The sequence below is a fragment of the Myotis myotis genome, unplaced genomic scaffold (assembly GCF_014108235.1).
Source record: "Myotis myotis isolate mMyoMyo1 unplaced genomic scaffold, mMyoMyo1.p scaffold_m19_p_12, whole genome shotgun sequence".
Taxonomy (NCBI): domain Eukaryota; kingdom Metazoa; phylum Chordata; class Mammalia; order Chiroptera; family Vespertilionidae; genus Myotis; species Myotis myotis.
The window spans coordinates 26,643,965-26,671,304 of NW_023416316.1; the positions used below are offsets into that span (position 1 = coordinate 26,643,965).

The 27,340-nt window shown below is 49.5% G+C and overlaps 1 protein-coding gene across 1 annotated transcript in view; it reads left to right on the top strand.

The window, feature by feature from the left end:
* PAX5 (paired box 5) overlaps positions 1-27,340 on the top strand; it is a 157,357-nt gene that overhangs the window by 2,312 nt on the left and 127,705 nt on the right. The window contains exons 2-4 of the mRNA XM_036330365.1: positions 11,012-11,177; positions 16,534-16,731; positions 25,011-25,075. Of these exons, the coding sequence (XP_036186258.1) occupies positions 11,012-11,177; positions 16,534-16,731; positions 25,011-25,075 (429 nt within the window). The remainder of the gene's footprint in view (positions 1-11,011; positions 11,178-16,533; positions 16,732-25,010; positions 25,076-27,340) is intronic.

Consider the following 27,340-nt stretch of genomic DNA (forward strand, 5'->3'; position numbering starts at 1 on the left):
TACCAAAAAGGAAAAACTGAGGTCCAGAGAGGGGCAGGGACCTGTGGAGGACTTCTCTGACCCCTCATTCCTGCTGGGAGAACACCCCCTACCCCTTGCTGCCACCATGGGCATCCTTGGAGAAAAACTACAATTGGGCAAGCCAGCTGCTGTGTGAGTTAAGGCTCCCCAAGGCCAGGGAGACCAGGATAGGCAATGGCATCAAGCCCTCCAGCTCTAGAATGAGCCTGTGAATGAATGAGGACAATATTCTCTAACCCTGGATCTCCATCTTCAAGAACCTTGAGAGGCCTCATCTCAGGGGCTCTTCTCCCTATTAGATACATGGGGAGACTGAGCCCTAGGAGAAGGGCCCCACCGCCTAAAGTCTTTAGACAGAGAAAGGTAGTCCCAGAGGCGCCCGGTAGCACCTGGCTTTCCGGTGTGCACTGGTAACGAAAACAGATCCTGACAGACCATGGACATGGTTCTTGAGAAACCTGGTTAAACTCTTCCCTTTTGTCACTCACTTGGATGATTCTTACAGATGGACCTGGGCTGGGCAGAGCAGACCCCTGATCCAGGAGCAGGAATCAGCTCTGACCCCTGGCGTCGGTTGTTGTCTCTCCTTGATATTTTTGAAATGAGGATTAGAGAGGACCCACCAAGTTAGGACAGCGATGGCTGTGTCACCTCTGCCTTAACTGAACTGGGCCTCGCTTTGCCTGAAGCAAGAGCAGGGAAATGGGCTGGACTTGGGCTGCGGGAGTTGTCTCGGGCCCACAGAGCTATAGCAGCCCCAAACCGCCGACACCGAGAGAGAGAGAGAGAGAGAGAGAGAGAGAGAGAGAGAGAGAGAGAGAGAGAGAGGAGGCGGGAGGCAGTGTGCTCGAGTGCAGCAGGTTTTGTGGCCAGGACTGAGGTGGGTGTCTCTCTGAGGGTGTTTTGGCTTCTCAAACATCCTTCTCAACGGGCTTTCTTTCCGTAGCAAAACTTTCAACGGCAATGCCATTTACATAAATTGGGTTTCTTCCCAGAAGGTTTCCTTCCCGGTCTCCTGCCTCCAGCGCTTAGTTAGCACAGGGCCCCGGCCCGAAGTCCTGCTGGGCTGGGAGGGGGGGGCGCGGGTGGATGAAACCACGCGACTGTTGCGCAGAGCGAGGCCCGACCACTTTCAGGGTGGCGGCGTCGGGACTAGTTCCTTGCTCCCCTCTCTCCTGGACCCAGACTCGTGGGCTCACGAGCTTCCGGAGGCTGGACCGAGTCGCAGGAGCTGGGCTTGGCCATGGGGTCGCTCCGAGCCGCCGTTCGGTGGTGTAAGGTTGGGCAAGGTGGCCAGGATACCAGGTCTGGTGGTGCCTCTTGGCGTTAGAAGTCCCCGGAGGCCGGTCCACCCCGGAGGCGGTGAATTAACTCCGACCCAGAGGGAGGCTTCCTCTGACCGCAGCGCACAGTGCGATGGGGGTTGCTCTGGCCAAAGAGGTTAGGCAGCCAGACCCTGCCCTTCTGTATGGAATGGGAATCGGAGCTGTTTCTGTTCCGGTAACGTCTGGCGTCCAGTCCCACCGCGGCAGCGCTCCCCGGGCTCTGGCCAAGCCTCCCACATATGGGAAGGAAAGCCATTTGCGCGGGTACGTCCTCGCTGGGTGCTTTGATTTGGTATCGTAACCCCATGCCCACTCCCAAACGCCCGCCACCCTGCCATCCTGCCGTCCTGAGAGTGGCTCTGGAGAGACCCTCCTGAGAAAAGGTTCCGGCCCACAGTCTTTCCTCTAGCCCGGACTCCCTGTGTGACCTTGGGCAAGTCGCATCCTGCCTCAGCCTCAGGTTCCCATCTGCAAAATGGGGACAGTTTAGCCTCAGGGCCCTCCCTATTAGCTCAAATACTTTAAAATCTTGGTGTCCAGGCCTGAACTCAATGAGAGGGGCTGGAGGTGGAGATGTCACTTGCTGCCCCCTCAAGGCATCCTCACTCCACCCCTGTCCCCTGCCCCCTTGTGGGAACACAGAGCCGCTCCCCCCGCCCCCCCGCCCCCCCCCGCCCCCCCACCCCCCCCCCCCCCCCGCGAAATCTAGTCACTTTCAGTCTGCGTGCCACTGGTGGAGCGAAAGAGGGATCCTTAACTCATTCTGGTATCTCAGCGCTGTTACGATCTTCCTGCTCCAAGGCGAAGGGGGGTGGGGGTGAGGGGTGATGGGTGGGGGTGGGGTGAAGATCCAGACAGGCAGGGTTCCAGACAAAGAAGAGATAATGCCACCACCCCACCTCCGTGCACGCGAAGCCTCCTGATCCCCAAGAGGCTCGCCTGAGACTGTTTCCTGCAGCTGTGCCTGGAGCGGGTGGGGACGGTCAGCGCAGGAAACTTAACTGCTGTTCCTGGGGCAGCTCGGTCTGGGACAGGAACAGAAGGTGGGCTAGAGGACTGATCCAGTATAGGGGTGTGAGAAAAGGGGCAGAGGTAGAGAGAGGGGAGACTGGGCGTCTTCTCAGAGTCAACATGTGCTCTGCCCTCCTTACAAGTCCAGGTCTGGAGTGGGCATCCCAGAGCCCTTGTTTTGTTGGATTTATGTTTAATGTTAGAGGATCAGTGCTTTTGAATGCACAATGGTGGGACTTGGGACCACTCCCATGAGCTGCTGGCCCAGGAGAATCTTCAGTGTCTCTGCCAGGACCCTGGCATAGGTAAGCGCTCACAGAGCTATTCCCTCCTGGATATCGACAGCCTGCCTCATGCTTCCTTTTCAAAGACCAGTTCCTTTGATTGTGGCCTCAGGTTCTCACACCCCCTTGAGAAATTGAGACTCCTTGGTCAAAGACCCTGCCTTTCTGAACCAGGAAGGTTTTGTTATAAATTCCCCTGGAGAGGGGAGGTCAGGTTTTTATCAACAGCTGAAAGCTGCAGCAAGGTAGCATGCCTAGCGTGGCTTGGCAGGGCCCTTGCAGATAGAATGCACCCACCCACCCGCTGGCTTCAGGGACCCTCATTAGCACTGGACGGGCCTGGGTTCATTCAGTTCCCTGCACCAGATGTGGAATTACCCCTGTGGACAGAAGGCTCCAACTGCTTGAATAACTAGCCTCCAAAGCATCTGGCAGCTCCTGGCCAGGAGCTGGAAGGAGGTGCTCAGGGCTTGGTGCTTGGGCAACCCGATCCAAAGCCGCAGATAGCCTCTTCCTACAGGAGCACCCTGATTACCAACTTTAAAGGAATGTGAAAAAATGTTTCACCTCAATGTCTTTGCCTTTCAGTTATCTCAGATTTGGGAGCACCTGGGGGTAAAAAGAGGGAGAGGGGTGGACGAGGAGGTAGCGGCTTAGCAGGCACTTGATACAGCTATGAAATGTTTCCACTGGCAGGAGCTTCATTAAAGACTACGTAAGCCAACTCTGCCCATTTTACAGATGAAGAAACTGAGAACGGGGCAGATGTGCACACGCGAGTCCGTTGGTGCTTAGATTGAAAGCCGGTTCTCTATTGTACTCTTCTTTCTCCAACATCCGCTGTGTGTGTGTGTGTGTGTGTGTGTGTGTGTGTGTGTGTTTTCTGGAGACTATTTACCCACCCCTGCCTTGGCTGCCTCCAGGCCTTCAGGGTATCTCAGGGTCCCAACGCCGCAGCTTGGAGGGCAGGCTCCCTGAGAATGTGCCGCGGGACTCTCCAGGCACTAGGTGGATCCCCTCCCCCTCCCTCCATCCCGGCTTCACTAGGCCTTCGCGCCGCGCGTTTGTCAATGAACGTGGCGCCGCTGCCTTGGCCCCGCCTCCCATTCTCTCCCATTGCCCAAGTATCCGCTAATTAGGCGGAGCCTCCCGGTTGCTCAGCCAATGGAGCGGTGTCTCGGGCCAGAGCCGGCTGCCACCTCTCTGATTGGCTTGGTGAAGCGTGATTGGCATGTTAGCGCCCGCCCCGCCCCCGCCCGGAGGGAGGCTGAGCCCCGGGCGGCGCTGTCCACACGCAGCGGGTCCTGAAAGCGGCTCCGGGGCGGCGCGGTGGCGCACTGTGCGCGCCGAGCGGGCGAGGGCTAGCGCCGGCGGCGGCGGCGGCGGCGGCAGCGCGGGCAAAACCGACATTGGCTCCATCTCAGCACCAGTAGTCCCGGAGGCCGTGGCGGAGGGGACCTTCCGCTCTCTCCTCTGTCCCTCGCTCCACGCCTGGGGCAGGCGTGGCGGCCGTCCCGGAAGAGGCAACTGCAAGACAGTAGAACGAGACCTCCGAGAGAGGGCGGCGGGGCTTCAAGAGTTGGGCGTGAGGCGAGGAGGAGACTGTCGCTGTTGTCCCTTTTCCTGGTCCCAGAGATGGGGGGAAAGCGGGAGCCGCGGGAACTTTGAAGGCAGCGGGTCCCAGGGTATGAGGGCTGCAAGCTCGCCGGGACTCCGGAGTCTCATCCCCAACGTCAGTAGCGGAAACGTCTGCGAACCCCACTGGGCCCCAGCACCGCCAGAGAGGAAGTTCTTTGCAACTTCGTGGGAGACATCGGCGAGCCAGGCAGAGAGAGGCGGAGGCGGCAAATAGGAGCCCCGGAGACCTAGAGAAGCAGAGAGAAGAATCCAGTGAATCCCGAGGGGCCGAGGAGACACTCCAGAGGCAGCGAGGCCGCGGAAACAGCCTGGCCGCCCACGGGCTTCGCTGCCCCTTGAGTAAAACCAAGTGCCGCGCGTCCCGCAGGCCTCCTCGAAGCCGCTCCTACCAGAGGCCAGGGGCGCCAGCCGTCCCGGAGGCGGGTCCCTACGCCATGCCCCCGAGGCTGCGGGCGCCTTGGCAGCAACTACCCCGAGCCGGGACCGGAGCCGCCGCCTGAGCCAGCCCGGGAGGGAAGCCACCAGGAGTTGGGCGCCCCACTTGCAGCCGGAGTGCACTAGCGCGGTTTCCCGCCTCTAGGAGCAGCTCTCGGCGATCTCCCACCTCCGGCCGGGCGGCTCCGAGAGAGGCCCGAGGCCCCAGCAGTGCTTTCTGAGCGCAGCTCGCACAGTGTCTGGCCCGGCGGCGCGGCTCCTTAGCCGCTTTGGGCAGCCCCTTGGCGCCGGGAGGCGGCGGCGTGGGCCGGCCTGCAGTCTGGAGCGCCCCGATGGAAATACACTGTAAGCACGACCCGTTTGCATCCATGCATAGTAAGTAGGCGGCGAGATCGCTTCTCTCACTCTCCGGCCCGGGGCGGGGTTGGGGGTGCCGGACTACGGGGCAGGTGCTGAGGCCGGGAGGACCCAGGACTTCTGTAGCCGCGCAGTCAAGTTTGTCAAGTGCAGGGCTTTCCAGGCAGGGGATGTGGAACAAAGTGCCTGGTCGCCTGGGCCCGGAGCACCTGGCACCGGGAGTCCCGCCTCCACCAACGCCTAACGTAGGCAGCGAGCAGCAGCAGCCTTTTCGGCGGCCTTTCGGGGGCCCTGGCAGCGACGTCTCAGAGTGCTGGGAGCATCCTGGCGGGGACCTGGAGAAGGCTCCGGCTGGACTAGCTGGAGGGGACGAAGTTGTAGCGAAAGGTCAGTCCGAGTCCTAGTCAGCGCCCCACACCCAAACCCGGATCGCGCCTTTTTCCACGGTGGGGCTGATCCAAACAGGGCTTGCAGGGGGAGTGGGGGCCCCCACCAGTGTCTGTGTGCTGCTAGGCGTGAAGGGAGAGGTGGAGAGATGAGCGGGGACATCAGGTCCAGAGCTCCAAAGGCGTTCTGGAGTTGAGTGGGATTTGAAAAATCCACCAAGTAGAGGTGCCTGAGCTGAGCGTCTGCTTAGAAGCCGCCAGTTCATACACAGACCTTTAAAGACACCCTCCAGTCCTCCTCTGCAGGACGCTTGCCTTATGATGACTTCTCCCCTAAAAACATAAATAAAAATGAAGCAGCAGCCAATTAGTCACCATCCAGGCGCCCCGCTTGCTAACCACGCCGAGTGTGTAGGAGACGGGAAGGGTCATTTTGGGCGCGGGCGAGGCGGGTGGCCGGTTGCTTGACCCGCCCGGATCTGCCAGTTCGCCCTTTAGCACAGCCTCCTGTGCGATGCGCTTCTCTCACGGCGAGTTAGCGCCGGATTAGACTCGGAGATTTCAAGGAAATACCAAGTGGAACGAATCGCGTTTCCCCTCTGCGCGCTGCAGAGCTGGGCCGGAGCAAGGCGCCAGGCTTGGGCGGCATCCAGCCGGGGCCCAGATGGGGTCCCCGCGGGGCCGCAGGTCATAGGGTTGCTCCCTGGCTGGGAGCCCTCCGCATGCCAGCTTCTCCGCAGACAGCCCCAAATCCTGCTTACCAGCCCTGGGCCCCCTGTTTAACAAAGGCAGCAGAGACCCGGCTGGAGAGAAGGCGAGCTTCCCTGGGCGAATTGGTCCTTTTCCACCCGGAGGTCAGAGCGGCCTGGCAGGCAGAGAAATGCTGATCCGTACGATAGGGGCTGACTGCCCGCAGGTGTTTCTCTTTGTGTCAATTTCCCCAGTCGGAGGTAATCCACCAGAGCCGCGCGGAGGTTTGCGCAGTGAAGCCGCTTTCTCCGGTCCCAGCCCAAACGATTCCTCATCCTCCCGGGCCTGTGCCAAAACAGTTTCCAGTCCGTGGCGACCCCAGCGCCCCCCGCAGCCCTCTCCTGCGCACACTTGAACTGGGCTCCGGAGAGGCGCTGATCTCACAGAGCGAGCCAGGAAACAAACGAGTTGGGGTCAATACTCTGCTAAGCAAGCTCTTAGCCAAGGAGAGATTGGGGGACAAAATGGGGAGGGCTGACCCCTGGACTTCTCTCCTTGCGGGGGACGGAGTCGGGGGAGATGGGGGGAGATCAACAGACCCTCACTGCCTCCTTCTGCACAGAGGGGCGCCCCAGAGAATTTGCACAAGCCCTTGGAGAGAGAGCGTCAGACCCCGGTGATCTTGAGGGTGGAGAAGGCAGCTACTTCCAGATGCTGTTAGCCAACCGCTCATGCTGTATATCTGTCCCTCCTTGTCCTGGCCTTCATGTGCCCCCTGGAGAATGCTCCCTCCTCCCATCTTCAACTCCCTGGCAGCACGGTGGGGGCTGGGCCCCAGCCAGCCTAGCTTCCAGGGCCTGCTTGGTTCTGACGGCCAAAGCTCTCTGCTTGCACAATGTGCCCTCCAGGGCCTCAGTTTGTTGGTGATTGGAGGTGGGGAGTGGGGTATGCAGTAGATCCCTTAGAGGTCCCTGGGGTAATAGGGGCTCAGACCAAGTCTCATCTCCTCATCTCCCTTCTTGGCCCTGGTCAGTTTCATGCTCCTACCCTGTTTCTCCCCTCCATCAGAACAGGACAGCTTTGTGTGGGAGAGATGGTGTGCCCATGGGGCAGGGGCAGGCACTGCCTGGAAATGGGCTTCAGAGTTCCCCTGCCCCCACCCCCTATTCCAGGCTCATCACTTTGATCAGCACAACCCTTCCCAGATGTTTCCCTCCCTCAGGTATGCTTACCAGTTTTAAAGCACTTTTACTTGAGATTTGTCTAAACCTTTAGTTACACCCATTTTATGGAGTATGATATTGAGGCCAGAGAGATAAAAGCACTGATAGGAAGTTCACACGGGTAAACCTGGAGCTGGTTCTTGGGTCTTCAAGGATTTACAGAAGAGGAGGGTGAGGGGCTTAGTTTCCAGAAAGAGGAGAGTGGAATGTCTGGGTGGGTACACACATGTGCAAGGTGCTGTGTCTGGTTTAACTATTTCTGTATCTATGGCCTGACTGTCGGTGTGTGTCAGCATCTGTCTGTCATTTAATAGTCCATTAATGAAATTTCATCCCCGCTCTTCCCTGTGTTCCTGTTGGCATGTTTGTGTGTCCCTTCATTCATTCTCTCAGGGACCACTAAGAGAAATTTCAATGTCTCTAAGTCCTGGAGTTAAGTCTGCGACTGAATCAGCAGAGACCCTCTCTCTAAGACCCTATGCCCAGTCTAGGATGTGGACAGGGCCCCTGTGGGCAGCATGTTCTTATCTGAGCCTGAGGAGCATCTGTGGGGGCTGGCCCTTCCAGACCAGAGCCACAAAGGCCCCAGGGGCATCTGTAATTCAACCATTCTTCTACCCCCAGCACCCCGCCCCCCCCCCCCAACCCTTTTCTGTCAGTCCTGTGGGGGCAGGGCTGTTTCCCTTGTATCTGTGTCTGTTTCCTGGTCTTTGCCTTGAGTTGTTTCCATCTATCTTTGTGTCAGTCTCTCTACTTGGCCCTGAAAAGGGTAGCTGAGTCTGTGTCTGCCTCCAGCACCCTCTATGGGGTGAACTCTCACCCAGCTAGAGTCCACAGGAGGTAGAGGCTGGACCTGTGTTCTACCAGGAGATGCAGGGCTGGACCTAGGGTTCCAGAAAACAAAGCCCCCCACCCCTCCACAGAAGTCCTCTGCCCTTTACTGGGGAATCTGTCCTCCATTTTTTCTTCTGATCTCCTTGCTTCCCCCTGTGCATCATACTCACCTGTCTTTTCTTCACCTGTTTTGGCTAATCCATTCCATTTTCTCCTCCTCTGCCTTCCTAACTTGAGGCTTCCTTTCCAATCTCTCGTTTCTTGCTGTCTGTTCCCACTCTTTACACCCTTTCCCTCCATACCTCACTTCTCCTCTTTTCTTTCCCCATCATGCCTCCCCTCTCTCAGGCATCTAGTTTTATTTCTTTCTAATCTCAGGGTAAGTGGGAGACATTACCTTCTCAGATCACAGTTGTAAATCACCTCCCTACCACCCTTGAAATGCTCTATAGCAGGGGTGGGGAACCTTTTATTCTGCCAAGGGCCATTTGGATATTTATAACATCATTGGCGGGCCATACAGAATTATCAACTTAAAAATTAGCCTGCTGTATTTGGGCAAACATTTAATTAATTCACCCCTAAAGCTTTAGCAGGACCAAATCAAATGATTTCTCTGGCTTTATACAGCCCTGGGGGCTGGACATTTCCCACCCCTGCTTTATTGGATAGGACTATGACAGAGGCAGAGAGAGCTAAGTTAGTTTGGGGTCCTTTCCAGGGGGATCCCAGGTTACCCTGGGTCTGGTGTCAGCTGTAGACATGTGGATCAGACTCTGGATAAGTATTGGTAACCTAGATTTGTGGTCAGGATTATAGGGCTTGCTGTCACTTAGAGTGTCCATGATACAAGTGGTCCCCAAAACTCACAAATGTCTTACAGAACTGCTCTTGAACTGCTCTGAAGGTTGGCATTGTGTTTTGGGCAGAAAGTTTAAATTGCCAGTGGTATAGGGAACAGGCTATTGTAGATGGGCAACAATGCCTGGAGTGACAGGTTATCTTAAAAGTGTGCTGAGGGCTTTTAGCTTCCTTTTTTTGTCCTTTCAGATGAGCTTGTACCAATTCTGAATTTACTTTCTTCTTAAATCCAGCCTGTTCTTGAAAGATCCATACAACCTTTTTTTTTATTAGATGCTCCCAACCCCAGAACAAAGCTTTCATAAGACCCTTGACCAGGGGCGGCTACAGTCTTTCGATTTTAGATGAACTAAGCAATCATATTCCTAACTGCAATATCCTGTTTGAGATGGTTTTCCTTTTCTTGTGTCTGGAGTGTTTTAGAACAATTAAAACCAACTAAAGTTCATTCTGAAAATCAGAGGGAAATTCAGCTTAGAACTAGAATTAAGTACTGTTGTTATCTATAAAATTTTCCCTTGAAATCAGCCTGAGGTTGGAAATTTGGGCAAATATTCAATTCAGACTCTCCTGAGAAACTTCAGTGAATTGGTTTGGCATTTTAAAAAATAGGTTATGTTATGGATTCCTTTCCCCTGTCCATTTCAGATATTGCTAATGAAACTGAATAGTATTTGAGTTCTGGGGACGGGGTGGAGAGCTGAGATGAGGTGGCTATTTTATGTTTTAGAGTTGGGGTGTGTGTGTGTGTGTGTGTGTGTGTGTGTGTCCTCCAAGATGCCCTGGCTTCCCTGGTATACCCCAGTCCCGGGCAAATCTCAGTTTAGTTTATTCCCCCTCCTGGCCTCTGAGCTGCCAACAGCATTGGTAAATGCTTGGACTTCGCTTTTGGCTTCAGTGATGTCAGTGGCTGATTAATAACTACAAGGTCAATATTGTTGCTACCCCCTGTGTTTACTGGGTTGGCGCTTCAGTTCCTTCTATCCTTGTTTCCCTCCAGGTGGACCTGGATGTAAGGAAGCTTAATGGGGTGGGGGAGATACTTTCCCAGACGCTACTTAAAATTTGTCCCAGAGCCTCTGTAAAACCTGGATTGAGAAGCCGTCTTTATTTCCCCTGAACCAACCCATAACTGCTTGTCAATTGCAAAACACTCCAAAAAATTTTAGGGAAACTTCTTCATAGCAAATCCTAGTGCAATAGGGTGAAATAAATGTGATCCTCCAAACCATTTCTTTTGTGTGCTCTGCGAGGGTACAGTGGTCAATTGCACATCAGCCTCATCTTTTTTGTTTGCTTATTTCCCCCTCGGTTTTATTGGGTATGTAATTAAAGGAAGTGTTTTTATCAAGGCAGTGGTTGGGTTTTGTCTCAGCACCATGCAGATACTATTTAAAAAATTTAAAAAGTACGTAACCCTTAATCAGATTGTTGATTTAAAAAAAAAAATTCCCACCCCCAAAATCTAGTTTTATTGGGGTAGTCCCTTTCACTTTTGAAGATATTTGTTAAAAGGAAGAGTTTAATTTTTTAAAATGTCTTTAAATTTGATGTATTTTAAAATATATTTTCTCCCGAGGCTTTTTCTTAGACCTCAGTATCATGTATGTAATAAGGTGTGTCCCTAGTATTGACTGAGGTCTTCACATATTCCATTGTTAAAAAAAGAATTGCACAGAAAATACTAGTAACTAAAGGAAGCATAGTATGGAGATGCTCGCCCTCATTAGCCCAATTGACTGGCTGAAGATTGACAAAGGCTAAGGTTATTTTTACAAAGCAATTTGAGGTATTAATGTAGTCTGCATGATCAGACTCCAGGCTCAAGATGTCCAGCCCGCAGCCATTTCTGATCTGAGGCACTCTGAATGTTCCCGACAGGCCTTCTTCTATGTGACTGGTTCTAACCACCCATTCCCTCGCTTTCTGTTTCTCATCTGTTTCAGGACATGGAGGAGTGAATCAGCTTGGGGGAGTTTTTGTGAATGGAAGGCCACTCCCGGATGTAGTCCGCCAAAGGATAGTGGAACTTGCTCATCAAGGTGTCAGGCCCTGCGACATCTCCAGGCAGCTTCGGGTCAGCCATGGTTGTGTCAGCAAAATCCTTGGCAGGTAAAGGCAGGAGCTCCAGGTTTCCCTTGATTTTTAAAATAATCACCTAAAACATGACCCAGCCGCTGTCCAGTGTGGCAGGGTCACAGTGAGAATCACTGTGGCACTTCACACACACGCACAGCACTTCAATAGTTTGCAAAGCCCTTTCGAGGCCACTCAGTTCAAACTAGTCCTGGAAAACCCCTGTGACATGGGGGTTGGAGGACTCAGTCAGGAGGGATGGCCTGTTTTCTGAAAGCCTGGTAAATTATTCCAAACGACCCAAGAGTAAGAGGTTCTTGGGAACTTCCCCTGCGCATTTTAGGTGAGCTCAGGACCTGGGCAGGGCTGGGTGGAAAATCCACAAGTTAAAATCACCAAAATGACCAGAGTTCAGTTTTTCATTTTAATGTTTTTCAAAAACACAGTTTTTCAAAAACAAAGTCATCTGTCATTTTCAGTTGTGGACTATCATCAACCTCATGTTGGGCTGCAGTATTTTTCTTCTATGTTTTGTTTCTTTCATAGCGACAGGCATCCTAAGTATATATTAAATTAGAGGAGGAAAAAAAAACAACAAAAAAACCCCCAAACAGACACCAACTCTCAAGTCTGACATTTGAAAGTTGCCACTTGACCCAGCGATTTGCTGCAAGCAAAATACTAACAATGCTGATTCTCCCAGAGGGCGGTGCAGCCTTTAGCTCCCTTCGTGTTGATTTTCTGTGGTGAGCGAGACTCAGCACCATCCAGGGAAGCAGTTTCGAGAGGAGGAAACAAACCGAGAGAGGCCAAGTGACTGGCCCAGATCTAGCCAGCCAGCCAGTACCCAGGCTGGGAAGAGAGCATAGGATTCCCAGATCATGGGCAACTCACCGTTTCCCCAAACCAAAGCCGCAGGCTTGTTGCCAGCCACGTGAAGTTAGAGGTTTGCCCTGGCAACGAGGAGCAGTCTCCAGTGATAGCTGTTCAGTGCTCTCACAGGATTTCTCTCCCCGGGCCAGAGAACAACCTTTGTCCTGCAGCTTGCATGATGGTTTGAGAACAGATGCCTGGATAGGAAATAAATATGTTGAAGGATGTCAGTGACATTGTGACTTTTTGCTTGCCCTTTCCACTTCCATCTGCTGGAATTTAAAAAATTCTTTCACATGAAAGAGGAAGGACAGTTGCTAACCTTGGGGGTCCTTGCTGGAGACCAAGAGGAAGTTTTAGGCCAGAGGTCTGGAAGGAAGCCCCTTTAGGGACCTTGATCCCTGGGTTTATTCCTCATTCGCCTGCCCATCTCGGGTCACCTCAGCCGCGGAGGCTGTGGGCATCACTCCTGCTTAGCACTCAGTATAGCAAACGAGCACCAGGCATAGTTCAAGGAGGAAGGCAGGACGTCAACCACTGTGTTCTTATTGGAAGGTGGTTTTCCTGACTAGAGGATGAGAGTGAGAGTAGAAGAAAATAGAGGAGAGGAGATCAGAGAAAAGAGAAAGAGAAAAAACAAAACAAACCCCCAAACCAAGCGAAAAGAGAATGATTAATTTAAAAGAGAGAAACAGAAAGAGAAACGAAGACAAAAATAGGAGAAAGACCGGAAATATTTTAGATTATCTCAGCATCAGACTCCGAGTGCCGAATGGATCTTAGCTATCTTCTTGGGAAGCCTCCTCATTGCACGGAGAGAGAGAGAGAGAGAAAGAAGGCCCTTCCTTTGTTTTTTTGCTGAGACATCTTTGCTGAGCCGACATTTTGCTTGCTATTTGAAATCTTCTCAGGGCAAGATGCTGAGCCCTTCTGCGAGGGGACATCTTGATGCCGGGTCCTCATGTTCTGGTGCCCGGGAGGGCTCCAGATCTCCCCCCTGAGACTGAAGGGGACAGGGACCTTCCCAGGCTCAGCTGGCAGCCTTCCTCGACCCAGAATAGATTTGTCACTAGGTAGAGTGGCACTCGGAAGTTACGCGCCGCTCCGGTGCCTGGCCGTTTAAGTTGTCAACAATAAATTGGAATTTCATAGCTCATTATTTTCATAACTAAGAACCACAGTGGACAAAATGTCACTCTAATTAGAACTGCCTTTTAAGAAACAAGTTCAGCCCTAAAACAGTGTGACTGGGAATTTCTGAACAAGGGCTGTTCCGTCCACTGACTTATTTATTTATTTTTTGGTCACTAAAGAATTTGATGGGCGCACACCGGGCGACAGATTGTAAAGAGCGTGCGCTGTGTGGTGGCCGTGGTTTGCGGAGGCTGCATGGCAAGGCTGGCAGAGGCCCCCGTCATCTCGGGAAGGTGGCGGTCTGCCAGGCGTGTGGGCATTCAGTCCACAGAGCTCCAGCTCCAGAGGGGCTTGAGAGGCACAGCCTGATGGCATGTGAGGCCCCTTTAAATCCACTCCGAAAGCCTGGCTGTTGTCTTCTTTCACTAGAGCCTGCCTGGGAGGCTCAGGCTCAGGTCACTGGGAATTGGTGGTATGCTACATAGTAATAAACACTCAAAGGGTTTTAATCCACTGCACGTGCTGTTACGTTTTGCAAAGTGTTTTTTCTTAACCATTCTGCATTTCTGTCTTCACAACAGCCCCGTGAGACAGGCAGGGCAAACATCCTCTCCTTATATACACATGGGATGACTGAGGCCCCGAGAGTCTAAGTGAGCTGGCCCAGGTCACCCAGCAAGTTAGGGTCAGAGCCGCTGACCAGCATCTACACCCCTTTGCTCCCAAACTAATGTTCCTTGCACTGAACGACGCTGTGTGCTGTTGGCACTGCTCATCTGTTGCGTGTAAGCTAAAGGAATGCCCGGGGGACTGTTTTCCTGAGATGAAAGGGCAGTATTTAGTCTGAGTCCTCGCTTGACACAGCTGCCAGTTGGGGTTTGCGGGAGTGTCAGGTTTGCCTCCTAAGTGTCTGGCTTATGTGTCAGTCAAAAGGAAGACCGAGACTTCTCATGCCCAGAGCATAGCCTCCCATGGTCGGCACTGCCCAGGTGGGATGGGTGGCCAGCCTGAGCTCTGCCACCCCAGCCATGCAGACAGGACAAGTGCTGGGGGTGGGGGGAGCTTCATCCTGCCGCCTTTTCAGAGTTGCTGCCTGAATATTGCAGCTCCATTTAACTAACATATGTTGAGTCCCCAGCACAGGGTTGTCCGTGTGTCTGTAATCCTTGCCCCACGAGGGTAACTATTGAGTGACTGAGTGAATGAAAGAAAAAAATGCACGTTAAAATTCCTGGCAAACAGTAAAGCTTTCTGCAGTTGCAAGGGATTATTATTACTATCACTATTATTTAAATTTTTATAAGCAAAGCAGCAGTTTTCTCTAGTGGGAGGAACTCTAGATGCAAAGTCAGGTTTAAAAGGTGGGGCTGCCCCTAACTTCCAGAAGGAAATTTGACAAGTCACTTAGTCTTCTGATCATGGGTTTCCTTTCTATAAGCCCCTACTGGCCTCTTTGGATTGGTGAGAGGATCAAGATAATTCAAGGAAGAGCACTGTAAACCTTAGAGCATTGTGTCTAAATAATAAGTTATTGTGTTGATATTAACACACGATTTTCTATTGTAAAATTGAAAGGATAATTGGAGGCTGCAGCAATTGCCATGTGCCTTGATTTAGGTACTTCTCTAGACTTCCGGCAAAAGCGTATTTTTCTTCACTATTTCTAAAAACATGTTTGTGACTAATAACAATTTTTCAGCAGTTACAAAAAGAGGGAGGACAGGTTGAGTTTTGCCTTACGGTCCAAATTTGTACATGAGTCACTCTCCTCAGAGAAAAATAGAATTTCCACTTCCACATCACTGCTCCCAAATTATCTCATCTGTTTCTAGAATATTCACTGACCTGGCCCTCACCAGACTTCCCCAGGCTGAGAATTTCAACCTCTCTTTAAATGTAACCAGCCATTATTCTGGGTAACTTTCCCTACCCATCCCATGAGCGGATCACCTCTTTCCTTTACCAATTATAAACTGCTGTTAGGTTTGAAAGTTACCAATCATTTCTAAAATGTCTTTCTGTCTCAAAAGAAATTTCAACTGCGAGGTAATCTCCTTTGCAAGGGGAAGTCAAGAATTCCTCTGTACATGCTGAGAGAGACATCCAGCGAAGCTCGGATTCAGAAAAGGAATCAAGTCGTTTTTCCCTCTGAAATGCTCTTTCACAGCACTCTTCTGCCTGGTCTCGGTTTTACTGTAAAACCCTGACATCCTATTTGCGTTAACGAGGAAGAGCTGATAGCATGGAAATGCCCTTAGAAGCAGCGATTTACCTCAGGGGAGGTCCTGGGAAGAGCTGCCGTGACTCGGGGCTGGTTTTTTGATTGCTTGGGTTTTGACTCCCAGTTTCAGAGAATTCTGGAATCCCTTTAAGTTTACACCAGGGTTATTGTTTGATTGTTTTCTTATGGAAAAGTAAGTTGTGTTTTAGGGGACAGTTTTACAGAAGGCAGATGAATCTGCTAGGGCAGTGATGGCGAACCTTTTGAGCTCGGCGTGTCAGCATTTTGAAAAACCCTAACTAAACTCTGGTGCCGTGTCACATATAGAAATTTTTTGATATTTGCAATCATAGTAAAACAAAGACTTATATTTTTGATATTTATTTTATATATTTAAATGCCATTTAACAAAGAAAAATCAACCCAAAAAATGAGTTCGCGTGTCACCTCTGACACCGTGTCATAGGTTCGCCATCACTGTGCTAGGGGATGAGAGAGCTGGCAAATTAAAGGTACAAGCCAACTTTCTGGGGAAATTGTAGCTCAGGAGGCTGGGCCACGATCCTGGTTTGGCCAGTGGGTCTTGTGTGACCATGAGCAAGCCGTTTAACCTCTATGGATCTCTGTTTTAGACCTGTAGATGGGGACTTCTTCATGTATTCATTCATTCAAAACATTTACGTGCTTTAGAACTGCTGTGGGGATCAAATGGGAAAACTGACTTGAAAGAGTTCTGTAAACTGTAAAATGGTAGCTCAATATAAAGGAATAAATGAATGTGTAGTATCTTGACCAACAGAAATATAATGTGAGTCACGTATGAAATTTAAAATTTTCTAATAACACATTAAAAAAGAAAAACAGGTACAATGAATTTCAATTATATATATATAATCTCAACACATAGCCAATATAAAAATTATTAATGAGATATTTTAAATTATTTTGGTACTAAGTTTTGAAAATCTGGTGTGTGTTAAGTTTACAGTATGTACCAGTTCAAATGAGCCACATTTTAAATATTCAGAAGCCACATACGGCTAGTGGCTACTTGATTGGACAGCGCAGATCTGTATGTTTCCTGGACAGAGTAGCCTATTATTTTGTTGTCAAAATCCATGTTGCTGGTTCCTCATGGCTAAGCTCCTTTCTCCTTGGTCCTAGGTATTATGAGACGGGGAGCATCAAGCCTGGAGTAATTGGAGGATCCAAACCAAAGGTTGCCACGCCCAAAGTGGTGGAAAAAATTGCCGAGTATAAACGCCAAAATCCCACCATGTTTGCCTGGGAGATCAGGGACCGGCTGCTGGCGGAACGAGTGTGTGACAATGACACGGTGCCCAGCGTCAGTTCCATCAACAGGTGAGAGGCTGCTGCCTGTGGGGCTAGGGATCTGGGTGGAGTGGGGGATCCTGGAGGCTCTGTGGGTGCCTTTTCAGGAGATCTGGTCTCCCCGCTCACCAAGGCTCCTTAGGGGACATTGGACAGGAGGACTGCTTGTGGGGCCAGGTGGGTCTCTCTATTGCCCTCTCTTCTCTCCCAAGTGGGCAGGAGTTCTAGCCCCAGGGAGAGGTGGCCGTGCCAACACCGTGGCTGCTTGAGAGTCTTCTGACTCTAGAGCAGTGGTTCTCAACCTTCCTAATGCTGCGACCCTTTAATACAGTTCTTCATGTTGTGGTGACCCCCAACCATAAAATTATTTTCGTTGCTACTTCATAACTGTAATGTTGCTACTGTTATGAATCGTCATGTAAATATCTGATATGCAGGATGTATTTTCATTGTTACAAATTGAACATAATTAAAGCATAGTGTTTAATCACAAAAACAATATGTAATTATATATGTGTTTTCCGATGGTCTTAGGTGACCCCTGTGAAAGGGTCATTCGATCCCCAAAGGGGTCGCGACCCACAGGTTGAGAACCGCTGCTCTAGAGTGATTTGCATCACTCGCTATACCCCACTCTGTGTGTGGAGCACTTAACAGTGAATTGTCCTGGTTAGGCCTTCAAATGTCACTTCTTCACAAGCCCAGGCTCCAGGTCTTAGCACTGGCCCATTCAGACCGTCCCAGGAAGAAAAGCCCTGCCTTCAGCTTGGGCAGAGGTTGAGCCATTGAGTGTGGGGAACAGAGCCCTCATTTGGGGTTGGGAGATTTAGCTCCTTGTCTCAGGTCTGCCGCAAACACAAAGTGTGACCTTGTCAGAGAGCCTCTTCTGTCGCTGAGCCCAGGGCATTGGTGGTTCAATGTGGGTCTGTGATCTCCAAGAGGAATGTTCGGGATGCTAAGATGCTGTGGAGTTAGGGAGTTCCCCTCTCCCCGGCTGCCCCAGATCTTACCTATGGACACAAAGAGCCAGAGAAATACCGTGAGTGCCAGGCTCAGGATCTTCCTAGGAGCCACCAGGGCTCCTTCTCCTCTCCAGTCTAATCCAGGGTACAGCTAACAGAGCTCTCAGAGCTTTAAAAATAAATTCCTGAAAGCAGGTTTTCCACTGTGGATGGTGCAGTCTCAACTCCACTTAAACCCACAGAGTCAGGGATGAAGTTGCGAGATGAACAGAAATGACTCTTCTATAAACTCCGCAAAGAAAAGAGAAACCAGCAGACTGAAAACTTGAGCAGTTCCCATTTCTTCAAGGTCATACCGTACTCTTGTCAGTGCAGAGCCTAAGGACCTGGGCTAAGGAACTCCTCACACCCACCAGAAAGAGTGGTCATACTAGAATGTCTCTGAGATTCCCTCAGGTCCCGACAGTCATTCCTTCCACAGTGACTCAGAATCACTGTGTGAATATGTTCTAATGTTTTGAGTCCTGTTATTTCATAAACCATTAGCCTGTTTTTCTTTTCTCAGTAAACCTTTACCTTGGGCCTGACCTCGTCCAAGGTGCTGAGAAGAGAGAGGGGGAATTAGTCTCTTAGTCTCTGTCCCAGAGGGGCTCCTCGTCCAGGCTGGGATTCTGGCATGCACATAGAAGTCTAGACAGCCCGAATTATGACAACTATTGTGGTGGGCTCTGGAGGAATAACTCCTGTTTTTTTTCTGGATTATGAGGGGCTCCAATGTGCCTTGTGAATCCCCTATTTTTGGCTTGTTGCAGGATTTCCATGACACAAGCAACATGATATTTTGTTCAGGTCTCCAAAAGCCCTAACGTAGAGTGGGGCACATGCTGCCTAGAGCAATGAAGGAGCAGTCAGCTTGCTCTGCAGAGGAGCCTCCACCAAACCCGTGGTCAGGGTTTGGGGGCCCACAGATTTCCCAGTGTAGGGTATACGTGGAATTGGCAGATCAAAAAATAACTTTAGGTTGCTTGTGAGGGTCCCAAACTCTAACACCTAAGTGGGCCAGACAGATAAAGTAAGAAATGAAGCAGGGCAGGCATAAGATGATAGGGAAAGGTTGGGTCTGTGGCAAACTAGACAGAACAAGCCCTGTAGAAGGGGCAATTGCTTCTCAGCAGAATGTGAGCCCAGAGTTTGCCAGACTTTTTCCATTCTTAGAGAGAAGCTGGAAACTAGGACTTCGTGTGTGCGTGTGTGTATGTATACTTGTATATACGAAATCCCTATTTTTAAATGGTGGTAACTAATTTCCATGAAAAAAAAAAATGCCTTGCAGGACAAGCATGACTTATTTAGGGCTCCAGCTTCTATCCTCTGGAACACAAGGATGAAAACGGTTTTGTGATGAATTTGTTTGAATGTCTTTTAGAAATAGGTAACCAGTGCTGCAAACCAGTCAGTGTGAACTTCATGAACGCTCCCCACCCCATTTACAGTAAAGAACGAAGGTTGCCCTATTAAAGTAAAAGAGTGAGTTGTTTGAAAGAAACGTACGAAATAGAGAACCGTGATCACAGATGTGGAGGAAGCTAATAGGGGTACTTGAATGAGTGTTGAGGGGAATTGTGGGTCAGCCGGTGCTTTGGGCCTAGAGCTGTGCTGTGCAGGAGTTGGGAGTGGGGCTCTGACTGCTGGTGCTGGGGCCATGGCTAGCCTCAGGGGCCTTCTGGGTATCCTAATCCGATGACCTGGCTGGCTGTGCTTCTAAGGTGCTTTCACATCTGTGGTCTCCTACAGGCCCCTAAACCTAACTCTATCCTGTGACAGGTACAGAAACCTGGGACCAGATGGGGAGTGCAGAGGAACAATGATTTTTGAGATAGAGAAGGGAGTAGGGCCTGGGTCCCCTGAAGGTAAGAGGCGGGTTAGTCTCTTTCCCCCGCTGCCCTGTAGGACTCTGCCAGTGACAGAACTGAAGATCCCCGAGAAGAGAGGCAAGGAGTAGAACAGTCGTTCCCTCTGCGTTTCTGAGCCTGGCAGCCTGCGTGTTTTGCCGCCTGTCTGCAGGCTTCCTCTGTGGTCCATGGCCTTCTCCTGTGCTCCTCCATGGGGGGCTCCTCACCACATTCTTCAGTGAGAGCTCTTTGGTATCTTTAACAACTGACCCTGCAATGCAAACCAACTAAGTGTGGAGCAGCCTCATGTCGCTGCCTGCCGTTCCCCCTCCCCCAGGAAAGCCCGAGCCAGCCCAGCATAGTTTCCTATAGGAAAGCAAAGCTCCCACTGCATTCCAATGGATGCAGCTTCTAAATAACCGTCCTGCAAATGTCATTGTGCGAAAGGTGCACAGTGTCCTCTCCCAGCCCCTGCCTCTCTTGGAGGCAACTTCTCCCTATTCCCATACCTCGGTCAGGGAGGGAGTGGTGGCTGGATTTATAGCTGTTCTGGTGGCCACAGGGTCATCTTCACCGTCCCCCCCTAGAAGGGTGTGCTTTCCCTCTGCCTTCTGGGGGACCAGCCTGGGAAACGGTGACTGGCATGGGGTTAAACAGCACTGCACTAGTTCTGCTAGGCTTGTGGGAGATTTCCTGGGACACACACCATCATGTCGAAGTGGCTTCTTCAGGACAATACATGCTGGGCAGCTGCATAGTCTGCACGATGGAGTCTTGGACTCCAGCCTCAGTGTCAGGTGGAGGTGACTGTCCCAGAGCTGGCCCAAACGTTGGGAGAAACGGAGGCTTCCTTCTTCTATATCAGTCCCGTGGCTCTAGATCAGGGCCAAGTGGTGAGGAACCCGGAGTGGCATTCCCAGTGTAGAGGGGCAGCTCCGTGAGCACCCACTGGTCGTTGCCTTGTGGGGTCAGAATTGCCAGGTGTTCTATTTTTTTTCCCAAGAGAAGCTAGAAATCCATTTATTTATGTAAGAGCTCCTTACTTACTACTAATTCAAATACAAATAAATATACTGTGTAAGCCAAACACAAATTGTCCAGTGATGGATGTGGCCTGAAGATGACAGTTTGTAAAGTCTGCTCTTAATCCTAACTTGGGAATCAAGCCTTTGAGACTATTTACCCACTTTTTCTATTTTTTTTTTTAATCCTCACCTGAGAATATGTTTTTATTGATTTTTAGAGAGTGAGGAAGGGGGGAAGAGAGAGAGAGAGAAACATTGATAGGTTGCCTATGTATGCACCCCGACTGGGAATTAAACCCGCAACCTTTTGGTGTACAGGATGACGCTCCAACCAACTGAGCCACCGGGCCAGGGGTACCCACTCCCTCTTTCTCCTCCGCATCAGTCACAGGCTTGAGTGTCACCTGTGGGCCCTCTCCCAACTTGGCCCAATGAACCCTTGATCAGTGCTGTAGACGTGGGTATCTCTTTAGCCATATCTCCTCATTTCATTTTTAAAGGCGTCATGACTTTCTCTTCCAATGTCATTGTGTATGCGGGTGGTGATGGGAAGACCTAGCCTTTCAGAAGAGTGGGGTTGATGTTGAAATGGTATCCTTACAAATGCCTGTAATATCTAAAGTTCCTTGGGCTTTTAATCCTCAGATTCTAAATGGATTTTGACTCCAGATAGGTTTTATGCCTCATACAGCAAGTATTTTGCAGAAGAAGCACTTCCTTTGAATGTAACTAAAAAAAAAAAAAAACACAAAAAGTGTGCAGGCATGGGAGCTGACTGGCTGTGTGATTCTGGGCGAGTCACTTGAGCACTCTGGAATTCAGTTTCCTCACTCAGAGAAGCCAGCTGATTGCTGAGCTCCCTTCTCTGTTGGGCCATCCAGGATGTTCATATGGCACTCAGGACCAGGCTCATGCTCAGCAAGTAAAGGCTGTGCCTTCCAGTGTGAGCTGCCAAGTAGCCCTCACTGTCTCTTATTTAGAAAAGTCCTGAGTGTGGCTCTTACTGTGATAAGTCTTGAGGTTGCTTGCTGTATTTTTTAGAATTGCTATGATTCAATTAGTCTTGTTCTTCCCATTGTTACTTCTTCTCAGTGGAGATGATGCTCTTTGTTCTTTCCTTGGCAGCTGCTGCAAGCAAATGGGCAAAATTTCTATCCCTGGGGACAGCCTTGGAGGGTTCCCTACAATTTGGGTCTCACCCATAGAAGACAGCCCTATTGCAGCCTTAAAATTGGGTGTGGGGATGGCCACCTTCTCCTCCCAGCTCCCAAGGGGGGATCCCATGAGTTTTTTAAGGTATTTGTGGAAAATAATGAACCTTTTAAGGTTGGAGCTGGTCATTAATCTTTATGAAGATACCATTGATAATAACACCATTTATTGAACACTTACTATGCAGGAGCCCCTGCTCTAAGTACTTAATTATTAACTTAATCCTCATAATAATCTTATGAAATAGGAATGAATCTTGGTTGGTCCCATTTTATAGATGAAGAAACTGAGATATAGAGAGGTTAAGAAATGTTCCCAAAGTCATGTAGCTGGCAAATGGCAAGACTGGGATTCAAACTCCAGTGTGGTTCTGGAACCTGTGTATTTAATCACTATGATGCAGCTGCCTCGCAATGATTTATCGCAATTGATAATGTTTTACCAATGATTTATACATATTTTAAAAGAAAAATAAGAAAACTATAATTTTCTTTGCTTTGCCTCTGTACGAATTCAATGGCCAAACATTGCTTTGAAGAGTTCGGACTTCAATGGGAAATAGTTACAGTATATTTCACCATATATTTGTATATAGAAAAACTATATTTACGTCTGGTATATTTATATGTTCACATAGCTGTATCTGTTTAGATACACACACACACACACACACACACACCCACCCCCCCCCACACACACACACACAGAAAAGGTGACAGACAAAAATACAAAGATTAGATCAGATGCTAGTTTGATTCTGGGGGATCAAAAAGACCACCTCACTCCCAGGTCTTTGTCAATATGCTCCATGTTTGCTTAGCGAAAATAAGTGATTTAAATGTGAGCGAAAACAAAACAAACACTCTGTATTTGAGGCAATACGCATGCTGACTTGTCAAAAACAAAGCAAAAGGCGATAGAGGTGGCTTGGGCTTCAGAGGGCCTGTGGCTGGGCTGTGGTATGAACAGAAACGTTCCATCCAGGCTACTATCCGAGGATGCTGAGTGCCCTTGGTTCCCAGCGCTGAGCTGTGCCATCACAGAGGGCGACAGCCCGACGAGGTTAAGTGGAGGCACCTGCCCCTCTGTCCTTTCTCTCCATTTGCACAAGCTGGAGACCCAGTGCAGCTTGAAACGAACTTCTAGAACTAATGGTCTACAACGTGAAAAAGGATTTCCTATAATGTTGAGGAGACAAAACTGTATACATAATTTAATCCAGATTCTGATAAGAAAAAAAAAAGGATATTTCCAAATAAGTATAGAAATACTAGTATAAAGGAAATATACTTGACCCTTAACAATGCGGGAACTATGGGCGATGACCCCTGAACAGTCGAAAATCCACATATAACTTTTGACTCCCTAAAAACTTAACTATAGTTGTCCCTCGGTATCCACTGGAGATTGGTTCCAAGACCTCCATGGATACCAACATCCTGAAAGCTCAAGTCCCTTATATAAAACGGCGTAGAACAATGCACATGGTTCACACTTTATATCTGTGGATTCTCAACCACAGATTAAAAATACTGTTTTGGGGGGAAGGGAGAAAAATGGCGGGCATCTATAATACTGTCAACAATAAAAAAAAAATTAAAAAGGAAGTACTGCCTTAGTTGATTTGGCTCAGTGGATAGAGTGTCAGCCTGTGGACTAAGGGTCCCAGGTTTGATTCCAGTCAAGGGCACAGGCCCGAGTTGAGGGCTCGATCCCCAGTAAGGGGGCTGCAGGAGGCAGCTGCCCAATGATTCTCTCTCATCATTGATGTTTCTATCTCTCATTCTCCCTTCCTCTCTGAAATTAATAATAATAAAAAAAAGATTAAAAGAAAAAAAACCAATATTATATATAAAAAAAGGAAGTACTGTTTTTGATTCAAAGTTGGTTGAACCTGTGCATGTGAAACCTGGGGATACTGAGGGTCGACTATATTATTGAAAGAAATTATGTGTAAGTGGACACATGCAGTTCAAACCCGTGTTGTTCAAGAGTCAACTGCACAAGAGTGGGGGTGCACTCAGTGGAGATGGTGCTCTTTGTTCTTTTCCAAAAGTGGTTTTAGATGCCTCCTTCAAAGCTGTCGGCCAAGTAGTCTACAATGAGCACAAAGTCCTTTTACGACCAGGGAAAACTCTAATACATGCTCTTTTAAAAGAGAATAATTGGACGTTGGAACAGAACTTTCCCAAAGAAGCTGAACTTACTGTTATCGCCCACCCTCTCCCAAATGCCAGAGAAGGAACTTTCTTGCAGACCTCAAAGGGACTTTTGGCTTGGCCCTGGTTGACATACGGGGTGTAGGGTCTCATGGAGAAGGTTCTGCAGAAGGACCTCAGAGCTGCCAGGTGGCACTGCTATTATCCCTTTTATACACTTGGCATTTCCATAAGAGAGAGACAGGCAGAGGAGAGAGAGAGAGAGAGAGAGAGAGAGAGAGAGAGAGAGAGAGAGATTCAGTTACTTCAAATAAGCCAAGAGTGCCCTATTCTAACTCTGTCACCATATTGAGGCCCGCAATGGAATGGATTTGCCCAGGGTCACCATCAGGTTCCTATTAGAACTAAGGCAAGGTCCCTGGAAAGGCAAGCCAGACCAGCCCCATGAAGCTTTTCCATGAAGTTTTTGTAGACGTTTCTCAGCAAAGCCAAGCTAAGCCTCTCTTGGCAGCACTTTAACCCTTTCTAGTTTCAGAGCAATTCATGCATCCCCTTGTGATGGCTGGGGATGTCACTCCTCCCGTGGCCATCCAAGGCGGAGAATCAAGAGCTTGAGGGCTTTCAGGGAACAGAGAGGTCCCTTGGCCAGTCCCTTCATTCCATAGAAACGGGGGTGGGGGTGGGGGGACTGAGGTCCAGTGAAGGGAAGAAACTCCCTAATGTCACGCAGTGACTTTATGGAGCCAGAGCTGCTTCTGAGAAAGGGATGTCTTCCTAATAGGAACACGTCATCCTTTTCTTTACAAGAGGCACTGGAGGCCCAGAGAAGGGTGCAAGTTACTCAAAGACACCCAGGGAAGTAGGGGCTGAGTTGGGACTCGTCCATCATTTTTCCAAGCCCCGAACTCCTGACCTGGCTTCATAATCTCCCCTCCCCTCTGCCCCAGCTTGACCTGTGCCCCAGCTTTATGTGGGTTTTCTGGTTGTCGATTCATAGCTAGTTGAGATCTCTTTTTCTAAGCTGGTAAACAGCCATTCATTTTTTCCCACTGCCCACAGGATCATCCGGACAAAAGTACAGCAGCCACCCAACCAGCCGGTCCCAGCTTCCAGTCACAGCATTGGTAAGAGCTTCAAAATAAAAATTTTAAAAATCGAATGGGCTCCAAATATTCTAAAGAACTTTTAATCATTCTTATGGACAGATAATTCTGCATAAAACACTTCGGCACACGTACTAATGCGCTTTCTTTGTCATTCTCCAAGGGCTGAACCCGGTAAATGAATTTTATAAATACTGCTAAAAGGTTTTGAATTTTACTGATTATTATGATAAATAGCTTTCAGCATGAGACAGAAAATTGAAATCTAAGCCAAAAAAAAAAATCCACTAATGGGGGTCTATAGAATGTCAGATAATTAAAGTAATAAATCAAGAAAGGGGTACTTATTCATAACATTTTCTGCATCATTAGTCAGTAAGTAGTTTTGAATGTGTTTTTTCCCTCTATCACCCAGCCCTTCTACAATTCTTTGTGCACTTGCAGTCTTGAGTGAAGATGTGGCAAAACTTCTCAAACTTTCTCTCTCTCCCCCTTGCTTCGATCTCATGCACTCTGAGCTGCCAGAGGCTGCCGGTGGAGTTTCTGACACTCACGGGTGAAGTCGGAGAGGGAGTCATGACTTGTAAGAAGGGGAGTCATCTTTCCTACCAGTTGACCTTTGAACAACGTGAGGGTTAGAGGAGGCACCCCTTCTCCCCCCCTCACACAGTCAAACATCTGAGTGTAACTTTGGACTGCCCCCCCCCCCGCCCCCGCCCCCTGCCCCCTGCCCCGCCTCCCGGCAAACTTCGCTGTCCCTCTGGATCTGCAGCGGGTTGATTCCAGGACCCTCCATGGATACCAAAGTCTATGATACTCATGCCCCTTATACACAATGACACAGAACAATGCATAGAGGAGGCCCTCTGCACCCGCAAACTCCCAACTGCGGATCAAAAGCAGTATTTTCGATCTGAGGTTAGTTGGTAGAATCTGCGGATGGGAAACTAAGGGATGCAGAGGCCCGTCTGTATATTTAATGAAAAAAAAAAAAAAGTCCACGTTTCAGGGGACCTGCACACTTCAAACCTGTGCTGCTCAAGGGTCAGCTACACTCAAGAGCTCAGAAGTTCCCCTTGCCCTTCCCTTCTCCGCAACGACTGTGAGAAGAAATGGCATGCGTCTGCTTAAGGCATATTCTTTCTCCTCTTGGGATAAAGGAGACCTCCTGGTCAGCTGGGGGAAGGTTATTCTACTGTAAGAAAGTAGGCAACCATTCTGACAGTTCTGGTTGCCACAGTCCTCGTCAACTCCACGTAATCATGCCTCAGATTCGGTACCGTTTCCACACCTTTTCGTTCCTTCAATGGAAAACTTGAACTCCCTGTGGTGATGGGGGGCAGGCAGAGACCTGGCTTATAGTTTCAGCTCTGTCGTGGACTCCCCTAGTAAACTGTGTAAAGTCCCTTCACCGTTCGGAGCCTCAGTTTCCCCATCTGTGAACGTAGGGGCACAACCCAGGTGCTCCCTGAGGTCTCTGATCCTTCACGGTTGCCTCTTTGGGTAATGCTAAGACAGAACTCTTCCCTGCTATGAAATCATTCTTCATTTAATAATCAATTCAAAAAGTGTTTGCTAAGCCTCTGCTGTGCAGAACTTGGCGTTGGAGGCTCGTGTTTTAATTCGGAGGCAGGACAAACTTCCCATTCACAAGGGCTCCTCAGCCTAGTGGGGCAATGTAACAAAGAGGAGTTTGCAGAACACTGAGATGAAGCTGAAGAAGAAAGTTCAGGGTGCCGTTGAGCTGGGGCCTAGAGGGTTGAAGAAGGCTCGCGGGGAAACGTGTGTGGCTGAGATTTCCCTTGGGCAGCTGTTTAATTATTTCAGGTCACTTAGCAATGACTATCACACTGAGAGTAACTGGTAAGACTCTTTCAGTTGTGTTAGAGGAATACTTCTACTTGTAGGTAGCAGAATGCTTTGTTTTGTGTCTGAAATTTTTAAGAAAAACCATTATTTTATATGTGTGCAGCCCCTTAGAGTTTACAAGCTTAATGAGGGGTGAGGAAAGGGAGGCTTAGAGAGATTAAATAAATAACTAGCCAAAGGTCCCAATGCCGGTAAGTGGTGGAGCAAGAATTGGAACTTAGGCCTTTTGAGTTTAGTGTAAATCACAAAACATCAGAACTAATCTCATTGCCTCTGTTAGCAACCTGGTGAGCCCTTGGTTATCTGTGGGTTGTTGTTGTTTAAAGTACTGATGACTTGTGATCTTCCTTCTTCCTCTGTTCTTTGCACCTTAATACAGAAAAGGTTGTGAGATTTGCATAAATCTATTTTGAGTAG